The sequence below is a fragment of the Phacochoerus africanus genome, chromosome 1, assembly GCF_016906955.1.
Source record: "Phacochoerus africanus isolate WHEZ1 chromosome 1, ROS_Pafr_v1, whole genome shotgun sequence".
In the NCBI taxonomy this organism is placed as follows: Eukaryota; Metazoa; Chordata; class Mammalia; order Artiodactyla; family Suidae; genus Phacochoerus; species Phacochoerus africanus.
Window position 1 is genome coordinate 286,697,143 of NC_062544.1, and position 18,865 is coordinate 286,716,007.

Below are 18,865 nucleotides of genomic sequence, written 5' to 3' on the forward strand. Positions count from 1 at the left end.
GTCGGTCTGCAGATCTAACTTGTGTCGGGGGGCTGCCTTGTAACGCCCGGCATCTCCAGGGTCCCCTTGGGGGCCGGGACAGAGTTTGCGGACCAGGGTGGCCTGTGGAAGAACGCGCCAGGTTCTTTTGGGAAAACTCCTCCAGTTTCTGGTAGAACACGGTGTGTCTGCCGCCTGCTGCTGGTGACACATGCATTGTGTCACCACATCTCTCACAGGCAGGTAGAGGACAGGCTGTTGGCATGTTGAACCCCACAGTTCTGTGTGCTGGACCAGCCGGAGGCACCCCCAGCCAGCCTCTGCCCTCCACCCCTCCCCACAGCGGGCAGGGGGCAGCGTGTCAGAGGAGCAGCTGGCAAGACGCCGCACATGGGCTGGGGCAGCGAAGGCCACGGCATTGGCCCTGACACAGTCCTGCTGTCCACTGCTGGGGTGACCGCCCTGGTCCCCCTTTGCCCAGAACTATGAGGCCCCAGGCATGGCCGCAGGCAGGAGTACCCATCCTGAAGACGCAGCACCCAGCCCCGACTGCAGGCTGCAGGCTGCGGGGCAGGTGTGGGCCCCTGGAAGGCAGGCCCTCCACGGGCAGTGCCCCAAGCCCAGCCCTGCCCACTCATGGGGCTGGGCCTCGTGCCTCCTCAGCCCTGCGTTCTGTCCTGTGTAGGGAGGGCTCCCTGCAGCCTTGCCTTTCCCTCTCCCAGCTCCGGGAACGTTCTAGGTAACATTCTCGGGCATCAATGCTCAGACGCGGCGTCAGGGGTCCTCAGCTCCCCACGGCGGCCCGCGGGTCAGGGCATCTGGGCGCCTGTCATGTGTCATGGGCCTGCAGGGCCCGCTGGCCCAGGAGGAGGAAGGCGGTGCTGGTGGCCTGGCACGGGGTGGCTCAGGGACCAGCCACAGTTCCCCAGGGCCCCAGGCTTCCGTGGAGCCTTTCATGCCGTCACTGCCAACGAGAGCTGGGGAGACGGCCACCCCACCAGCCAGCAGGAAACCTCTCTTGGCTTTAACAAAGAAAGAAAAAAAAAAGAGAGTCTCTAAGTATAAGACTAGGGAAAACCTCTCGAATGAGACGGTGAAAACTCCCCCTGAAGACGTGGTTTTGGGGTCCGGGCTGGCCCTGAGCCCCGTGACCTTGAAGGAAGATGCACTTTACAAACACTCTGCCTCTTAGTTCTTTGAGGCCAGAGTCTGGGCCCCACAGTGGGTTTAAATCTTGGCTCTCAGTGTTGTCCACGGAATATCCCACCCGTGAACTCTGGCAGGATCCAAGGCTCTTCTGTCCCCCTGGCTGTACAGTCCCAACCCCGAGGACAGGCTGTGGCCCCAGCCCTCTGTCTCCTGAAAGCCTCTGCGGAAAGAACCCTAGCCGCTGTGGGAAACCCCTGCCGGCCCCCCGGCCCCCCAGCAAAGCGACCTTCCTGTCATGATGTTGCCGAACTTGTGTCTCTCGAGTCTCCGTGGGGACCTGTCCACCTGTCCTGATGACAGCGGCGGCCCCAGCCTCTCTGTGTTCAGAATCCTCCCCCCCCCGCCGCCCCGAAGGTTCCCAGGGCCAATGACAGTGGATTTTGATGGTTTGGGTCCAAGTGAGAATTAGCCATTTTTTAAAAAAATGTTTTTCATGGTTTAGTATCATGCAAAATAATTTATTTTAAGATAAGAAATGTATTGGTCTTGACTTGCCTGCTTTTTACCAGAGTATAGATTTCAAACCTTCCCCTGTAGGCCTTAAAGAGGAATTTAAAAATGTCCTGTCTTAACCAGTCTTGAACCATTGTCAAATCGTGTGAAGGTGGCTGGGTTAGTCTGCTATTTTCTTGCAATATGCACCCGTGATGGTAAATGATGCTTTGTTCCCTGGTCGTGTTCTTAAGCTTGTTAGAACCGGTCTTGAGAGCCGGTGGGCTGAGCCTGGCTTGCCATGGCTGCTCGGATGTGTAACTGGTTGCTGAGGCTTCTGGCCAGAGGCCAAAACACGCTGCCCAGCCTGATGCCCCCGGCCAGAGGCCAGAACACGCTGCCCAGCCTGATGCCCCGGGCCTGGGGTTGCGTGTCTCCCAAGATGCCGCCCATCTCGTGCCTGAGCCTCCTGCTGTCCCCTCTGTTGAAAGGCACAGAGAGGAGGGAGTGTCCTGGCCTGGGGCCTCCACGGTGGACCACCGGCCTGGGGCATAGGGACCCACATCCCTGGGAATCAGCACTCTGTGGCCATGAGACTGGGCTGAGTCCCCGTGCCAGAATAACCTGCCTCCCTGGGGTTCTCTGCGGCCCACATGGTCTCAGGCTTGGCACGCACTGTCCTGTGGGGCAGGGGTCCACCCAGCAGCCCCCCAGCACCTGCCTGGGCCAAGAGGGGAGTGGGGGGTGAGCGGTGTGGATTGGTGCAGGCCCTGGTCCTGGCTTTCTGAGTCCAGGTCAGAGCCACGTGGCCCCTGACTCAGTTCTGCCAGTGGGAGGGGCACAGCTCCTGAGCCCACCCGTTCAATCCCCTGCCACCTCAGGCTTAGGGAGCTTCCCTTCTCATCACCTGCTAAGCCACGTGGGCGCTTTGGAAGCCCTGGCTTTGGGGAGGCGGCTCTGGTTGTCTAGATCTACTGCTCTGAGCCAGCAAGCCTTGAACTTGGGCTTGGTTGGGCTTGGTTGTCTCAGGGTGTACATTGTCCCCCGCCCAGGAGCCCCTCCCATGTTCTCCAGGTCTGCCCACGGGCCCCGGTCAGGCTGGTGCCTCGCAGAACAGGTCAAGCACCCACACGCATGTGGCCTCGGGGCTGTGTGCACAGCTGGCGTCCCCGGGCGTGTGTCTGTGCTGCCACTGAGTCAGGAATTGTATAGACAGTGCTGTGGTTTCACGATCCAGCCCCGCACTTCAGGCTTCTGCCAGCAGGGGGCAGAAGGGAGGCGGTGGTGGGCAGAGGCCCCGCCCCCACCCTGGTAGGTGGCAGCCTCCCTTCCAGGGGATGTTTCTCTGGGACACGTCTTTGCTGTCGGGTGACAAGAACCAGGCTTGGCAGGCTGCCACGCAGCCTGGGGGTCCCAGTTCCTAAAACCCTGCGCTTTCCCCACCGCGTGTCTTCCTGCCCTTCGTTCCTCTCTTGTCAGCAAAGGCACTGACGTCAACCCATGTCTTAGCCTGCACGCCCGCCTTCGTTAGGGGTCTGTGCCCGTGACCCGGTGTGTCCATCTGACCCTTGAGTAATTGTAGGTCCAGCTTACTTTATATTTAAATATATTTATATGACTGGAAAGTTCTTCCTAGAATTTTCTTTTTAACTTCTGGCGGAGTAGACAGGTGTTGTAAAACTTTCCACTGTCCGTGCCGACGGGGCCGACGGAGCTCAGAAGCTTCGCCTCCATCTCTGGTCCAGGCTGAGGGGGCACCTCGGGGAGGGGCCCCGGCTCCCGGCCACACACCCAGGTGGGCACGTCCCCAGGCGTCAGCAGGCAGCTGTGCTGGGAGGATGTGCCTTTGTGAGGCCGAGGCCCACGCCCCCTGGCCGGGGACCTCTGTCCTGCAAGGGCCACGCTGCGCCTCCCGGGGCTGCCAGCTGCCACGGAGAGGACACTCTGCTGCCCTAGGTCCCTGGGCTCCGGAAGTCCCCAAACAGGGGCCTTGGTCCTCGGGCGTCGAAGGGTGCTGAGCGGGGCCAGAGTAGCTGGGACCGTGTCCTGACGAAGGTGAAGGTGCTGGCATTTGGGGAAAAGGAAGTGAAGGGCCCTGACGGCCCTGATGGGACGGGTTCTGTGGGTGGGGGTTTGGATTTGACTTTAAAGCTGCATACTTTCTGAGGCCCTGACTCAGCCCAGCTGATGCAGACCTGGGCCTTCCCGAATTGAGCTCAGATTCTGGAGGCTTCTTGCGGGGGTGATGCAGCCTAGGACAAAGCTCCGTCCCGGTTGTGAGGGTTCTCGTTTTCACGAGCCCTGTGGCTACCAGCCCTGTGTTCTGTGCACGTGTTTATAAACAAAGCCCTTCCAGTGCTGTAGAGGCCGTGTCTGTCTGCTGTGGTCTTAGTGACTTAGGATTATCACAAATAAATATTTTCATGGTGATTGTGCTGAAGTGTGATGATTTCCTGAAGCCGTGTTGTCCAGCCAGCCAAGCACTGGTTCCTGCTGGGGAGGGATGGGAGCCCGTCCCCCTCCCATCACCCCGATTCTTGGGAGGCATGTGCTGCCCTCCCCGCCCTGGCCAGGTGCCCTCCATCCAGCCTGCTCGGTTCCCTGCCCTGGTGCTCACTGCCGGATGCTCCAGGCAGTGAGGTCGGGCTTCTTGCAGGTTTGCGCTGGGCGTCAGAGTGGGGGCCCCCTTCCCCGGCCCCTCCCTGCCAGATCCCGAGGACCAGCTTCGGTCGTTGACCAAGCGTCACGCTCCTTCGGAGTCCTTCACACCTGGGTGGTGACAGCGCTGGTCCTACTCTCCCTGCGGGCGACCCACGGTCCTTCATCCCGAGGCAGCACCAGGCTGCGGGACAGGCAGGGAGGAGGATGGGCAAGGACATGAGGTCTGCAGCACCACCAAATCCGCCTCTCCAGCCCCGCGTGCCGCCCAGTGCCGCTGGGCTCCCAGCAAGGCCCTCCTGGCCCAGATGCCTGACCTGGGTCAGGCCCGGGCGGCTGCTGTAACACATGCCCACAGACTGGGGGGGCTCAGAGCCACGCAGATTTATTCCTTTCCATTCTCAGGAGTCTAAATGCATCAGAAAGTCACAGATACAGAGACCGAGCGAGTGGGGGCAGGGGGGGCCCAGGAATAAGAGATGCAAACTGCTATGTACAAAACCGGTGAGTGCTGGGAGATAGTACAGCACAGGGCGTAGCCAGTGTTTTGTAACTAAATGGAGTATAACTTTTTGTTTGTTTTTGTTTTTTAGGGCCGCATCCGCAGCATATGGAGGTTCCCAGGCTGAGGGTCAAATTGGAGCTACAGCTGCCAGCCTACACCACAGCCACAGCCACACAGGATCCGAACTCCATCTGCAACCTGCACCACAGCTCACGGCAACGCGAGATCCTTAACCCACTGAGCTAGACCAGGGCTCAAACCGCAACCTCATGGTTCCTAATAAAGGGATTTGTTTCCGCTGTGCCCCAGTGGGAGCTCCTTGGAATGTAACTTTTAACAAAAACGGTGACTCTCTGTTGTATACCTGAAACTTACAAAACGGTCTGTGCATCGACTACACGTAAACGTAAAAAAGTCCGAGGAGTTCCCGTCATGGCTCAGTGGCTAAGGAACCCAACTAGGATCCACGAGGATGCAGGTTTGATCCCTGGCCTCACTCAGTGGGTTAAAGATCTGGCATTGCTGTGAGCTGTGGTGCAGGCTGGCAGCTGCAGCTCCTATTTGACCCCTAGCCTGGGAACTTCCATATGCCGTGGGTGTAACCTTAAGAAGAAAAGAAAAAAAAGAAAAAAGAAAAAAAAAAGTTTGAAATCATGCGTGAGCAGAGCAGGTTCCCCCCTTTTCTGGCTCCTAGAGGCACCTGCGTTTTCCGGATCACAGCCCCTCCTCCACCTTCAAGTCTCCTCTTCAGTGGGACACTGGCCCTCCTGCCTCCCTCTCATGGGGACCCCATGGGACATTGGGCTCACCCGGCTACTCCAGGACCGTGTCCCCATCTCAAGACCCTTCGCTTAATCGCACCTGCAGAGCCCCTTTGCTGGGGCACTGGAACGTGGGGAAGAGCCACTAGGCAGCCCACTGTGTCCTGGATGTGTGGTTTGGGGTCCGTCCTTTGTGTCCCCCAGCACACACAGGTGATCTTCACCCCCGAGACACCAGCATCCTGCAGCAGCTCAGGCGCTGGCCCCTTGATCAGGCTGTGCCTGAGCCCCACATGGTCATGTAGCCACACTTGCCGCAAAGGAGTCTGGAAAGTATCAGTTTTTACCTGTCCCAATGATATGGTCCCCCTTCCCCCCCAGGGGGGTGGAGAGGACAGACCTGGGTGGGAAAGGATAAGCCTCTGGTCACCTATGACATAAACTCCGTCAGAGAGGGAGCCTGTCTGCGTCTGTCCATCCTCGCCCCAGACAGCAAGCGGTCTGGTGCACAGGACACTCAGCTCAGCCCAGTCCGTCATGGCTTTGCCCAGCAGGACCCCAGGCAAGGCTGGGCCTTGGGGGGAGGCCTGAGGGCCACCAGCTCTGAAGTGCTGCATCCAGGCCCCTGCTCTGGCCAGGACAGGAAGTGCGAGTGGCTGCCGCCCCAGCAGCTGCCTTAGGGCCCCCTCGGGCACCCCAGCTGGTGATGAGACAGATGGCCATGGCAGCAGGTGTCTGCAGCACACGAGCTGCCCCAGTTACAGGTTCCTGTCCTTGATAGGGGCAAGTGTGACCTGATCTTGGTCAGCAGAAGGCCGTGACCAAAGGCACTTGGGGAGCAGCGTGCCACAGGGCTGCTCCTCTCCGTGAGCTGTGCTGGCGCCCCTTGGCCCCCAGGGTTGGAGCCCCAGCATCACTCAGCAGCCACCCTCTTGGCCAGAATGAGGACTTGGGCGCTAGAGCCTCCAGGCTTTGGCGGAGAACTCCGGGTGCAGAGGAAGTGCCCCACCTGAGGGCGCCGGGCGAGGGTGGGGTGCGCCAGGGAAGGGGCTGCCCACCCGAGGGGCTCGGCCCTGTCTGGGGAGCCTGACCTGGGCAACCCCGGGCTCAGCTGCTCACCTGGAGGGGTCTCAGGCAGCACAAGGCCCAGCGGGGGCTCCACCTAGGACAGCTCTCATCTGGTGACGTCTACATTATGATAACGGCTTCGGATGAAGGCAGCAAAAAGCCCAAACAGTGGAAATTCCCAAAGACTGAAAATATATTTATCTTTAAGGATCACGCTGGTTCTTCTTGAAAGTAACGCGGTTAAGATCACCGCAGGAGGAAAGGAATGAACATGATAGAAGTTAGACACAGGAGAGGGGCGTCCCGTCCCCCACCCAGGGGCACCTCGGAGGGTCCCCGACACACGCTGGCGGCGGACAGACCCGCGCAGGCGACGGGCTCTCTTCAGCTCAGGCCTAGAAGTAGGTCAGCTCATCGTGCCTGCTTTTGTTGGTCTGGTAGCTGGACAAGGTCAAGGGCTTGTTCTCGTGCGGGAGGCTTTCAAACACCCGAAGGTGCACGAAGTCGTCATCAGCAACTTGAACCTGGAATGACAGCCGAGTGAGGGGCAGGCGCCGCCCCGTCCCCTCGTCCCCGGCTCCGCTGGACCTGGCAGGGCCGGGAGGAAGGTCCTGGACACCTGGAGGCTGCGTCCCGTCGGATCCCCAGCAACCGGGCGGGTGACACGCCCAGCCTTCCTCGTTCAAGCGCGCAGGGGACACCCTCACGGCCGCAGCCAGCCCCGGCCCGACGCGCCCTCCATCAGAGCCCCCTCCAAGCAGGCCGACGTGCGCACATGCACCCCTTGTTTTTGAGGGCCTGCAACCCCTGCCCTCCCACGAGCCCCCACCTCAGGGCAGACCCTCCTGCGAGGCTGACGCCTACCTTGATGAAGAGGTTCCTGCCAGCGACCACCTGGCTCTTGAACTCCACGGCCTTGAACACCGGGAAGGTCTTATTCTCCTTCTCCTCCAGCTGGGACTTCACCTGGGCGCAGACAGACAGGTGAGCGCACCGCCATCCGCCGCGTCCCGAGCCGCCCTCGGCTGACTTCGACAGCGTGAGCGCTCTTTTGTCTTTTCAGGGCTACACTCGCGGCATATGCAGGGTCCCAGGCTTGGGGCTGAACTGGAGCTGTGGCCGCCAGCCCACCCCACAGCCACAGCCACGCGGGGTCCAAGCCACGTCTGCAGCCCACACCAGAGATCACGGCAATGCCAGATCCCCCACCCACTGAGTGAGGCCAGGGATCGAACCCACATCCTCATGGTTGACCCCCCACTAGTTGGGTTTGTTACCACTGAGCCAGGATGGGAATGCCTCCTTTTTTTTTTTTTAATTTAACCTTTTTTTTTTTTTTAAGGCCACAACTGCAGCATGTGGAAGTTCCCAGGCTAGGGGTCGAATCGGAGCTGCAGCTGCCAGCCTCCGCCACAGCCACAGCAACTCCTGATCTGAGCCGACTTTGTGACAAGCTGCTTGGGGCAACGCCAGACCCGTAACCCACTGAGCGAGGCCAGGGGTCTTCACAGACACTGTGTCCGGTGCTCAACCTGCTGAGCCACAGTGGGAACTCTGGCCCGACCGTTAAACTGTCGGCTCTGTTGACAAACTACAGAAAACAGTCCCTTAATTCTGCTGCGGGGTCAGCGGTACCATTTCCCTGCACGACCTGCCTTTCTTCTCCAGGTGTGAGATATAGCGCTTTATATTTTCATCATCATGACAAGTTCACACCCCATTTCTCTTTGTTACGTAGCCAGCGCATTTGAAAGACTATACAGGTTTTTAAAAATGTGTGTGTTTGTACTTTATGTGGCTTTGTTTCTGTTTATTTAGGACCAGAGAATATACACCAATTTTTTTTTTGCCGTACCTGTGGCATGCGGAATTTCCCTGGCCAGGGATCAAACCTGAGCCACAGTCGTCACAAAGCTGAATCCTTACCAACGAGACCACCAGGGGTCTCCATGTATATAGTTTTTTATTTACTATGTGACCCTTCAAAACGAAAACATTTTATTTTATTTTATTTTGGTGTTTTTGCCTTTTCTAGGGCTGCTTCCGCGGCATATGGAGATTCCCAGGCTAGGGGCCTAATCGGAGCTGAAGCCACCGGCCTACGCCAGAGCCACAGCAACGCGGGATCCGAGCCACCGCGTCTGCAACCTACACCACAGCTCGCAGCAACGCTGGATCCTTAACCCACTGAGCAAGGGCAGGGATCGAACCCGCAACCTCGTGGTTCCTAGTCGGATTCGTTAACCACTGCACCGCGACGGGAACTCCGAAACTAAAACATTTTAATATGTTAAGCCAAATTTAATGTTCAATTTAAATCTAATCTTCCGTCTGATAGATAGGCCTTCATTTCCTTAAGCATTCCCATGCTCTCCTGTAACAGGTAATACAGCAGGTAAAATGCTTTGCTGCATTTTTAGATGCTTTCCTTTGGGAGCAGTTACTGGCACACAGTGACTGGGCTTTTGGATCAGTGCTGACTTCCAAGGTCTCGCCTGGCCTTTCAGGAATTGAGCATCTGTACAGAGAAAGGGGCGGGCAGGTTTGGTTTGGTTTTGACTTTGGAATCTCATATAGGACGTCCCTGGGGGCTTAGCAGCTTAAGGATCTGGCCTTGTCACTGCTGCGGTCCGGGTCTCAGCCCTGGCGAGGGTTTGATCCGTGGCCGGCGAACATCCTCATGCCAGGATCAACGCCAAAAAAATAATAATCATAAAATTAGAAAAAAATACCCTAATCTAGTTTCAAACCTGGCTGCTCTCAGGATTACCGGCAGGCACTAGGGCATAGTGACTCTGTACTGGAGTCACCGGACCTTTCAGTGAAGCCAGGAAGCACGCTAGGGACGAGGGGATCTCTGTCACTCAGTCTAGTGTGTCCCTGTGGCAAAGGCTGTGGGGCCTTCCAGGGCGGAGAAGATGGACAGAAAGGAGAGGACGGAGGGTCAGCCAGAAGCCAGGCTGCCTTCTCTCCGCGCAGCTGCCAAGGTGGCGGTGTGCGTGCCCCAGGGGCCAGTGCCCACCCGAGTCTGAATTCTCACCTGGGGAGCCTTCTCCCTGGGAGGTGCCGGGCGAGGTCTGCGGGGAAGTGACCCTGCAGACAGTTTACAAGCCCAGGGGGCTGAGGGACAGCCCCAAGCCCCCCGGGAGGTGGGAACAATCTCTCGGTATCAGGCGTAGAGGCAGGAAAGCCCCTGCCCTTTGCAAGCATGGGTGAGAAACCCCCGCCCCAACAGAGGCGGCGGAACAGGGAATGCAGAGGCCACCAACGCCAGGCCAGGCCACAGCCCGGGGGCCGGCAGTTGTTGACCAGGAGAAAGGTGGGCTGGGCCGGGCCAAGAGGACCTGCCAGTTCCCAGCCCTGAGGGGCCCAGGAGGGACGGAGGGAAGGCTCTGAGACAGGAGCCGACCACTCGATGAGGTGGGACAGAAGGAACCACCGTGGCCGGCTTCTGACCGGGGCCCCGTCTCCGGCCTCGGTGCTCGTCTGCAGCCCAGACCGCTCCCCAAAGCGTCAGTGCCAAGGCCGCCAGACGGTGCCCCTACCCAGCAGCAACAACAACTGTCCACTGACATGTCACTTTCAAGGGAGGGACACCTAACCCAGCGGGCCTCGAGACAGCAACTCCGTTTTCCCGAGGGAGGTGACACACAGAGTTCACGTGACAAGCGGGGACTTTTCAGCCTGGAGAACCAGGAAGAGGTGGGTGGCTGGGCTCTGGGTGGCTGTGGGCTAAGAGCTGTAGGAACCACCTCCCAGCCCCGCTCACACTCCACCCTGGAAACTCGCTCATTTTCAAAAGCACCGAGAGACGGACTCACCGCCACCACGGTTTGCAGACGGTCAGGGCCACCTGAGCAAGGACAGGGCGCTGACCTCATGCCTCCAGTTTAGGAAGTGGGGCCGCATTAAAGGAGATGAAGATTTGTCTCATTTTTCCTCTTATCGCAACTCAGCCTTCCTGTGCCCTGAACTTGTCTCGTAAAGCCCGCCTTGCCTCACCGATGACAGGTAGTGCAGGCCCGGCTCCTTCCATCCTCACCGGCTCCTGCCCACCAGGTGCCTCTGGAGGAAGCGCCACAGCCGCCCAGGGTCTGGACCAGGCTCTGCCTGGTTCTGGTGACTGTTTCAAACGTGCACACAACAAACGTGCAAGTCTGAGTCTAGGGCGCCGATGTGCCCCGTCCCCAGACTCGCTCACGGTGACCTCACTCACAGGCTGTAGGGTTTGCTGAGCGCTTTTGCGGAATCGTCCCCTCGCGGCCCTCCCTCTGTGCACATCTCGGCTCGCGCCTGCCAGGCGTGCAGGGGCATCGTCCAGCGCCCAGCCCGGCCCTCGGGGCGGGGGGATGCGCACGGGCGCACCGCCTCCCTCCCAGCGGCGAGGCCTGCTGCCAACCCCGGCCCGCCCCTCGCAGCCCCGACCTTGTCGGCGATGGCCTGGATCTCGTCCGTGGCGGGCTGCGTGGCGGAGGGCGCGCCACACATCATCGTGGCGGTGGACGGGCGCAGACACCGGGCGGCGGTCGTGGAGCGGCTGTCACGCAGGAGCAGCGGACAGTGGCGGAGTGGCGGACCTCCGCGGAGCACAAGTACCTAGGGTGGCGGTCATGTGACGCGCGGGCGGAACCACTACGCAAGGCGGGGCGGGGGGGGGATGGATGCCGGGATCGGAATACGGCGCGGGGCGTCCGGGTTGGGAATGGGGCGCGCGGCATCCCCTTCGCGACGGGCTGGGGGAAGGCGCACGGTCGCAGCCTGGGACCCCCGGCAGGCACCGTCTCGGGGCCAAGGGTCGTGTGCTGCAGGGCCATCGCCCCCCCGGAGCTGGGTGGCGTCCTCCCAGCTGCCGAGTCGGGGGGCGGGGCCCGCAGGATGGGGCGGGAGTGCGGGCAGGGCCGGCGGGGTCCGGGGCGGGTGTGGCCCACGCCCAGCGGGAGGGGGCGGAGGGTGGGGACGGTGGGGTTCCGATCCCGCGGGGGTGGACGCTGCCCTGCAGGATGGGGGGTGGGAGTGGGGATGCGGCCCGGGGAATATCGGGAGAGGGGTGGTGGGGGTGGGCGCGGGGTGGGCACGGTGGGTGGGTGGGGGTTGTCCCCGTCCCGCGCTGCCCTGTGGGGAATGTCGGCCCGGTAGCATGCGGGGTGGAGATGGTCCAGCCTGGCTCCATCCTGGCCCCCCAGACCGCACAGTGTTCCCTGATCCCTCTGCCCTGCCTTCGTCCCCCCCAAACAGTTTGATGTGATGACGGGGGGACGTCCAGAAATGACGCCGGCATTTGGAATCTGGAGAGGAGGGGGGCAGCTGGACCTGAGACGTGCGGACAGAGGGGAGAGAAGGCCCCACGCGCAGTCGCCGCCCTGACAGGGCCTCACTGCCCTGTTCCTCTGCTCGCCTGGCCCTGGCACCAGCAAAGGTGCCCCACTTGTGTCCACCTGCTGTGTGGGCTGCTGTGCGCATCACAAGTGTGTGCGCTGGGGGCCCAGTGCTGACGTGGGTGGACAGAAAAGGCACAAAGGAGTCCAGTGATGGTGAGCTGATGACTCCTAAGGCCTCGGGCTGGGGCGGGGGTCAGATCCGGATATCAGTAAAGGGCTTGGTCCTGATGGGATCTGGCTTAGGATTTAGGTGAGGTTCAACCACCTGGGAGGGGAAGGGCCCCTTGTCTTATCCAGGAGGGTGGGGCCCATGGAGCTGCCTGGACAGGACCTGCCTTTGAGAAGGATTCAGCCGCCCCCTCCCTGCAGGGCTGCACCTCAGTGGGCGCTGGTACTCTCCCATGACCGGGTGCTGACTATGGGCTCAGGCCCAGCCTCGCCTCCTGGTGGGCCCAGGGCACAGCCCCAGTAGGAGTGGCCTGTGAGCAAGTGCCTGGGAGCTGAGCCTCTTTAGTGCCTGCCAGGGCAGGTGCAGGAAAGCACCTGAGGTCGCGTGTGGTTGAGGCCTGGGAGCCGGGGAGAGACAAATCCAGCAAAGGCCCGAGCGCAGGAGCCAGATTCCGGTGGGGGATTTGCAGCAGGGATCCCAGCAGGGGAAGGGGAGGTGAGCCTCAGCCCCACTCCCACTTGGCTTCTGGATTAGCAGGTCCTAAAAGGGAACGGAGGAACTGGGGTTCCTGGCCTGCAGTCTACGTGTCTTGAGTCTGGTGGCCTTTGACCCCAGGGCCTGTGTCCATAGAATCTGGAAGTGTCATCTTGCCCTTGAGGATGACTCAGAAGAGCCCATAAACAGTGATGCTTCCTGGAGTGCTGTGGCTCCAGGGCCCTGTGTCCCCTGCTCCTCGTTGATTAGACAAAAATGTGATTGAACAGGTATGGCCAGCACAGAAGGGAGCAAAAAGAGGGAAAAGAAAGCCAAGAGGAAACACACTGGACGTGAGTTTGGTTTTTTTTTCTCCCCTGGCTTCACCCACGGCATTCGGAAGTTCCTGGGTCAGGAATCAAACCTACACCACAGCAGTGACCCAATCTGCAGCCGTGACTACAGCTGCATCCTTAACCACCAGGCCATCGGGGAACTCCTACTATTAATTATAAACCAGACATAATTCATGATTGAATGAATGAATGAGAGCGGGATTTGACCCCATAAAAATGCAGAACTCGTCTCTGTCGAAAACAAAGCCGAAAATAATGACCAAGAAGGGCAATGTCACTTGGGTTTGGCAGAGACTCCCAGGCAGGCGGGGGAGGGGGGGGCTTCTACCAGAGAAAAGGGAGGCTGGGGGGTGGGGGTGGGGGTCCCCGATGGCAGCTATGGGCCCGAGGAAGCTGGGGCGGGCTCACCCCATGCTGCGCATCCTGTGGGATTGATTTCAGGGCCATATTTGGCCCTCTCTGCTTGTCCTGAGTGAGAAGGATGAGGGGCAAAAATTAGGGAAGCTGGCCGGCTGCTGAGCCTTCTGGGGCAATGGCTGCAGAGGCTGCGGGTTGGCTTCCCGATGGTTTTTGCAGAGGTTGTGGGTCAGAGTTCTCTCGTCACATGTATGTGGTTCAGCCACGGTCCCTGTGTTTAGTCACCCTCTCGTGATGCTTTATCAAGTCATCAAGTCAGTGTTGCTTGATGGCTGCATGTCTGGGTCCAGATGCATGTTTTCAAGCTGCCGTGGAAGGCAGGCTCTGATGGTCAAATGCTTGGGTGCTGATCCAGCCCTTCCTGGTATTTGCTATGTGGCATAGGACTAACTGCTACACCTCTCTGTGCCCAAATTAAGCAGTAAGTGTCAATGAGCGTAAAATGCTTGGGACGGTGTCTGAGCCCTAGGGGGAGGTGATAATTTGTCACTGTCCTTGTCAGTAATTACTGTACTAACAGGAGTCTTGCTCATACTCAGCATTAGTTTTCTATCCAGAGGCCCCTGAGCGATGCTGACACCTCTCGTTCCAATGCCATGGCGTTTCATTTCGCAAGAACCCGGTCTCCCCACCGTCATTCCCTTTTGAAATCTGGAGGCAGAAGGATCAAGTTTATCCTTTTTCTTTTTTTTTCTTTTCTCTCTTTGGCCACATCCGCATGCGGAGGTTCCCTGGGCCAGGGACAGAACCCCCGCCACAGCAGCCACCCGCACCACTGCGGTCTCGGCGCCAGATCCTTGCCCCGGTGAGTCAGGACGGGATTCCCAGTTTTAAATTCAAGCAGTTTTGAAGTTTCGCTTGCGATCGCTGCTTTTCCCAGAGTTGGCAGAAGCCCAGGGGTTTGTTTTCAGCGTCTCATGGTCCCTTCTTCCCGCGAGGCCGTCGTAGACATGCACGTCTTCCTTCTTGCCTTTTGGATTCCTCGGCTGGACTAATAATTACATTGATATCAGACAGATGAGTGGGAGAAAACCAGGTTCATTTCTTACATGTAGGAGCCCCGGGGACGTGAGACCAAGAGCAAGCCTGGCAATCGAGGGTCGGGGCCGGGGGCTCCCAGGCCTCGGGGAGCAGAGGCTGGTAACAGACGTGAGCCGTGCAGGGGAGTCTTTCCGATAAAACTTATTTCGGGTAGCGGTGCTCGTCTGGTGCAGGCCCCCATCGCAGTTCTTTTGGGTCATTAAGGAAGAGGTGATAGGCTTTCCTGAGTCGGCGGGTTCTGGATGGCAGCAGACTCAGAATAGTCCACGTGCCGGGGGGGGCTTGTTCGACTCCCTCCCCACCCGGCTCCGCTGAGGCCCTGGCCGCTTAGGCGGGTGACCCCTCCTCCCTTCTCCTCAGTAGCTTGTGTTTCCTCATGGAGACGTTTCATCACCAGAATTTGTTGCTAATTAAATTCTAGCCCGTGGAGTTCCCCATGCGGCACAGTGGGTTAAGAATCCAACTTCTGTGGCTCAGGTCGCCGTGGAGGTGCAGGTTCCATACCTGGTCTGGTGCAGGGGGTGGAAGGATCCAGGTAGGTGGCAGCTGTGGCTCAGATTTAATCCCTGGCCCAGGAACTTCCCTGTGCTACAGGTGTGGGCATTGAAAAAGAAAGAGTCTAGCCCAAGAAACCCTGTGTTGGGGGTGGGGGTGGGGGGTTGCGAGGTTTAAAAAAAAAAAGGAAAAGAAAGGTGAAATGTTTCAACAACGAAGCATTTATTAAATTTATGTTTTCATCTTCAATAGCAAGGAAATTATAGTGGAAGTCGACCTGGAATTAGGCGCCCACGTGGGCACATCACTCCCCGCCTCCTGCATCAGCACCCATCACAGGCCTGGGGGCCTGGGTATGCTGAGAGCAAAAGCAGAAGGTGGCTTTACAGACAGGTTGGCCCCTCAAAGTGAAACTGACAGCATTGATACTTGAACCTAGCCAGAACCGGGATCGGGACTTGAACCCACAGTTCTTATTTTTTTTTTGTCTTTTGGGCACCACTCACAGCATATGGAGGTTCACAGGCTAGCGGTCCAATCAGAACTGCAGCCACCAGCCTACGCTAGAGCTACAGCAATGTAGCGTCCAAGCCTCGTCTGCAACCTGCACCACAATTCATGGCAATGCCAGATCTTTAACCCACTGATTGAAGCCAGGGATCGAACCCGTGCCCTCATGGATGCTAGTCGGGTTCGCTAACTGCTGAGCCACTCCAGGAACTCCTGAACCCACAGTTTTTAAATTAGAGTCACTCACCTGGTGTCTGGATTTACTGAGGTTCTTTTGCCTCTCTCTGTGCAGAAGGAATTCACCAAGAGACAAAGTAATAGGCAAGAAATAGATTTTTTTCTTTTCTTTGTTTCTTAGGACTGCACCTGAGGCATATGGAGGTTCCCAGGCTAGGGGGTCCAATCAGAGCATCAGCTGCCGGCCTATACCGCAGCCACAGCAACTCGGGATCTGAGCCACATCTGCAACCTCTGCCACAGCTCGTGGCAACGCCAGATCCTTAACCCACTGAGAGAGGCCAGGGGTCGAACCCGCATCCTCATGGTTACTAGTCAGATTTGTTTCTGCTGCACCACAACAGGAACTCAGGAAAGAGATTTATTAAGGTAGGATGCTTGTGAGAGATGCCAGCAGCCAGTCACGAAGGCTCTGCCCCGAGGATCAGGTGGGCTATAGTTTTATCATCCAAGGGGCGTGGGAGTGGGAAAGGACCGCCTCTTCCTCTTTTATGTATTTATTTATTTTAGGGTTGCACCTGCAGCATATGGAGGTTCCCAGGCCAGGGATCTAATCAGAGCTACAGCTGATGGCCTACACCACAGCCACAGCAACACCAGATCCGAGCCGTGTCTGCGACCTACACCACAGCTCATGGCAACGCCCGATCCTTAACCCACTGAGCGAGGCCAGGGATTGAACCCGCAACCTCAGGGTTCCCAGTAGGATTCATTTCCGCTGCGCCACGACGGGAACTCCTATTTATTTATGTATTTATTTTTTAGGGTTCCTCTTTCTTAGAGTAGTAGCTCCTCCTTGGCATCCAAGAGAGAATTTGACCCTATGAGGCCAAACTAGGACTGTCAGGGTGCTTTTCCAAATCAGCAGAAGGGAGGTCCTTAAACTCCCGCCCTTTGGTCTGAACCCGAACGCTGGCCTCACCCCACCCCCACTCAGTGACCCGAAGCCTAGGGTGTGCCTCCTCAAGTCAAGTCCCTCTTGAGCAAGTGTCCTTCTCCATGCCTGCGAGGAGCTGCCAGCAGCACACAGGCAGCTCTGAGCCCCCTCTGCAGGGTGGACGGAGGTGCAGACATTGGACGAATCAAGGGAGAGAATAGATGTTCGTTTCGAAGGGCTGTTGCTCTAGACTAACGCAGGCAAAGGGCTTTCTTTTATCTTTTCTTTTTTCTTGTACTTTTTTTCTTTTTAGGGCTGACCTCACAGCGCACGGAAGTCCCCAGGCTAGGGGTCAAATTGGAGCCTATGCCACAGCCGGAGCCAGAGCAATGTGGGATCCGAGCTGTGTCTTGCAACCTACACCAACTCGTGGCCATGCAGGATCCCCGACCCACTGAGGAGGCCAGGGATGGAAGCTGCATCCTCATGGATACTAGCTGGATTTGTTTCCACCGTGAGCAAAAGGTTTCCTAAGCGTAGAGGCTTCGGAAGAATCAGAAGGGAAAGGCTGGGACCCGCATGGGGCAGGCGAGTCTCTGGGGACACGTGTTTATGTGTCCAGGCCATCCCAGCTGTTCTGTGCCTCCTAAAGACCTGGGGACCCCTGTGTGGCTGCCCAGCAGACAGGCCTCTGTATCTGTCATAGGAGTTGCTAAATAAATATTTGACTCCTTACATACTTCTGCAAATCCAGAATAAAACTTCACCATTAAAGCAGTTGATGCCAAGAATTTATTTTAGGGAAAATTAATGACGGACAGAAGATTTATCTATTAAAATGTCCATTCTGGAATTTAGAAGCCACCGCAATGCCCAGCCTTCACCTTTGGCGAGAGGCCTGTGTACGTGGGAAGAAGTGTCTGTAGAACTGTGTCTCCCAGGACCCGCTGTTGGTGGCACTGGCTCCTGTTGAAAGGTCAAATTTCCATCCCTCTTCCCTGGGGATTCCAGGTCTCTGGGGCTCAGTGGGGTCCAGGCACCTGTGGGGTTGGTGGAGGGTCACCATGGTAACAGTATCCACCACGGGGGTGGGGGGGTATTGAACCACTCTCTGCGATTTTCTGTATTGTCCCAAAGTGTTTTTTTTTTGGCTATTTTTTGGGCCGCTCCTGCGGCATATGGAGGTTCCCAGGCTAGGGGTCGAATCGGAGCTGTAGCCACCGGCCTACGCCAGAGCCACAGCAGCGCGGGATCCGATCCGCGTCTGCAACCTACACCACAGCTCACGGCAATGCCGGATCCTTAACCCACTGAGCAAGGGCAGGGACCGAACCCGCAACCTCATGGTTCCTAGTCGGATTCGTTAACCACTGCACCACGACGGGAACTCCCCAAAGTTTTATTTAAAGGACTTTTTGTCGGAATTCCCGTTGTGGCGCAGTGGTTAATGAATCTGACTAGGAATCATGAGGTGGTGGGTTCGATCCCTGACCTTGCTCAGTTGGTTAAGGATCCGGCATTGCCATGAGCTATGGTGTAGGTTGAAGACACAGCTTGGATCCCAAGTTGCTGCGGCTCTGGCAGAGGCTGGTGGCTACAGCTCCAATTAGACCCCTAGCCTGGGAACCTCCATGTGTTGCGGGAAGCGGCCCTAGAAAAGGCAAAAAGACAAAAAAAAAAAAAAAGACTCTGTCTTTAGAAGAAATACTGCATATTTCTTGAGAAATATGTTTTTGAAATGCTGCATTTTCTTGAGAAGTGAATGATATCATGGGAAAATACTTGACATGTTATTAAAAAGCAGTTTCAAAAGTGTCTTGGTGGGTTTTGAACCTAATATCCATGAGGATGTGGGTCTGATCCTTGGCCTCGCTCAGTGGGTTCAAGCATCTTGTGTTTCTGTGGCTGTGGTGCAGGCTGGCAGCTGCAGCTCTGATTCAACCCCTAGCCCAGGAACTTCCATATGCCATGGGTGTGGCCCTTAAAAAAAAAAAAAAAAGGCAGGAGTTCCCGTTGTGGCGCAGTGGTTAACGAATCCGACTAGGAACCATGAGGTTGTGGGTTCGATCCCTGCCCTTGCTCAGTGGGTTAACGATCCGGCATTGCCGTGAGCTGTGGTGTAGGTTGCAGATGTGGCTCGGATACTGCGTTGCTGTGGCTCTGGCGTAGGCCGGTGGCTACAGCTCCGATTGGACCCCTAGCCTGGGAATCTCCATATGCCGAGGGAGCGGCCCAAGAAATAGCAGAAAGACCAAAAAAAAAAAAAAAAAGGCAAAAACATGTCAATACAGTGTGATTA

The 18,865-nt window shown here is 57.6% G+C and overlaps 1 protein-coding gene and 1 long non-coding RNA gene across 3 annotated transcripts; one reads left to right on the forward strand and one right to left on the reverse strand.

Moving 5' to 3' along the window:
• Positions 1-6,787: 6,787 nt before the first annotated feature.
• CSTB (cystatin B) lies at positions 6,788-11,201 on the reverse strand. Its single transcript, XM_047797546.1, has 3 exons — positions 11,038-11,201; positions 7,477-7,578; positions 6,788-7,136 (listed from the first exon to the last, which is right to left on the reverse strand). The coding sequence occupies exons 1-3, from the start codon at positions 11,101-11,103 to the stop codon at positions 7,008-7,010; spliced, it is 297 nt and encodes a 98-aa protein (XP_047653502.1). The 5' UTR covers positions 11,104-11,201; the 3' UTR covers positions 6,788-7,007.
• Positions 11,202-11,702: 501 nt separating this feature from the next.
• Positions 11,703-16,910, forward strand: LOC125113771 (uncharacterized). 2 transcript variants are annotated; one of them, XR_007131590.1, is made up of 3 exons: positions 11,703-12,143; positions 12,924-12,986; positions 16,880-16,910. It is a non-coding gene; the product is annotated as an uncharacterized LOC125113771 (long non-coding RNA). The 2 variants fall into 2 exon arrangements; XR_007131589.1 differs by lacking the exon at positions 16,880-16,910 and adding an exon at positions 13,964-14,126.
• Positions 16,911-18,865: the final 1,955 nt, after the last annotated feature.

Coding starts and splice junctions, on each gene's coding strand:
- CSTB (XM_047797546.1), bottom strand. CDS start 11,103: ATGATGTGTGGCGCGCCCTCCGCCACGCAGCCCGCCACGGACGAGATC. Junction 7,579..11,037: donor TCCAGGCCATCGCCGACAAG/GTCGGGGCTGCG, acceptor GTCTGCGCCCAG/GTGAAGTCCCAGCTGGAGGA. Junction 7,137..7,476: donor GCAGGAACCTCTTCATCAAG/GTAGGCGTCAGC, acceptor CTGTCATTCCAG/GTTCAAGTTGCTGATGACGA.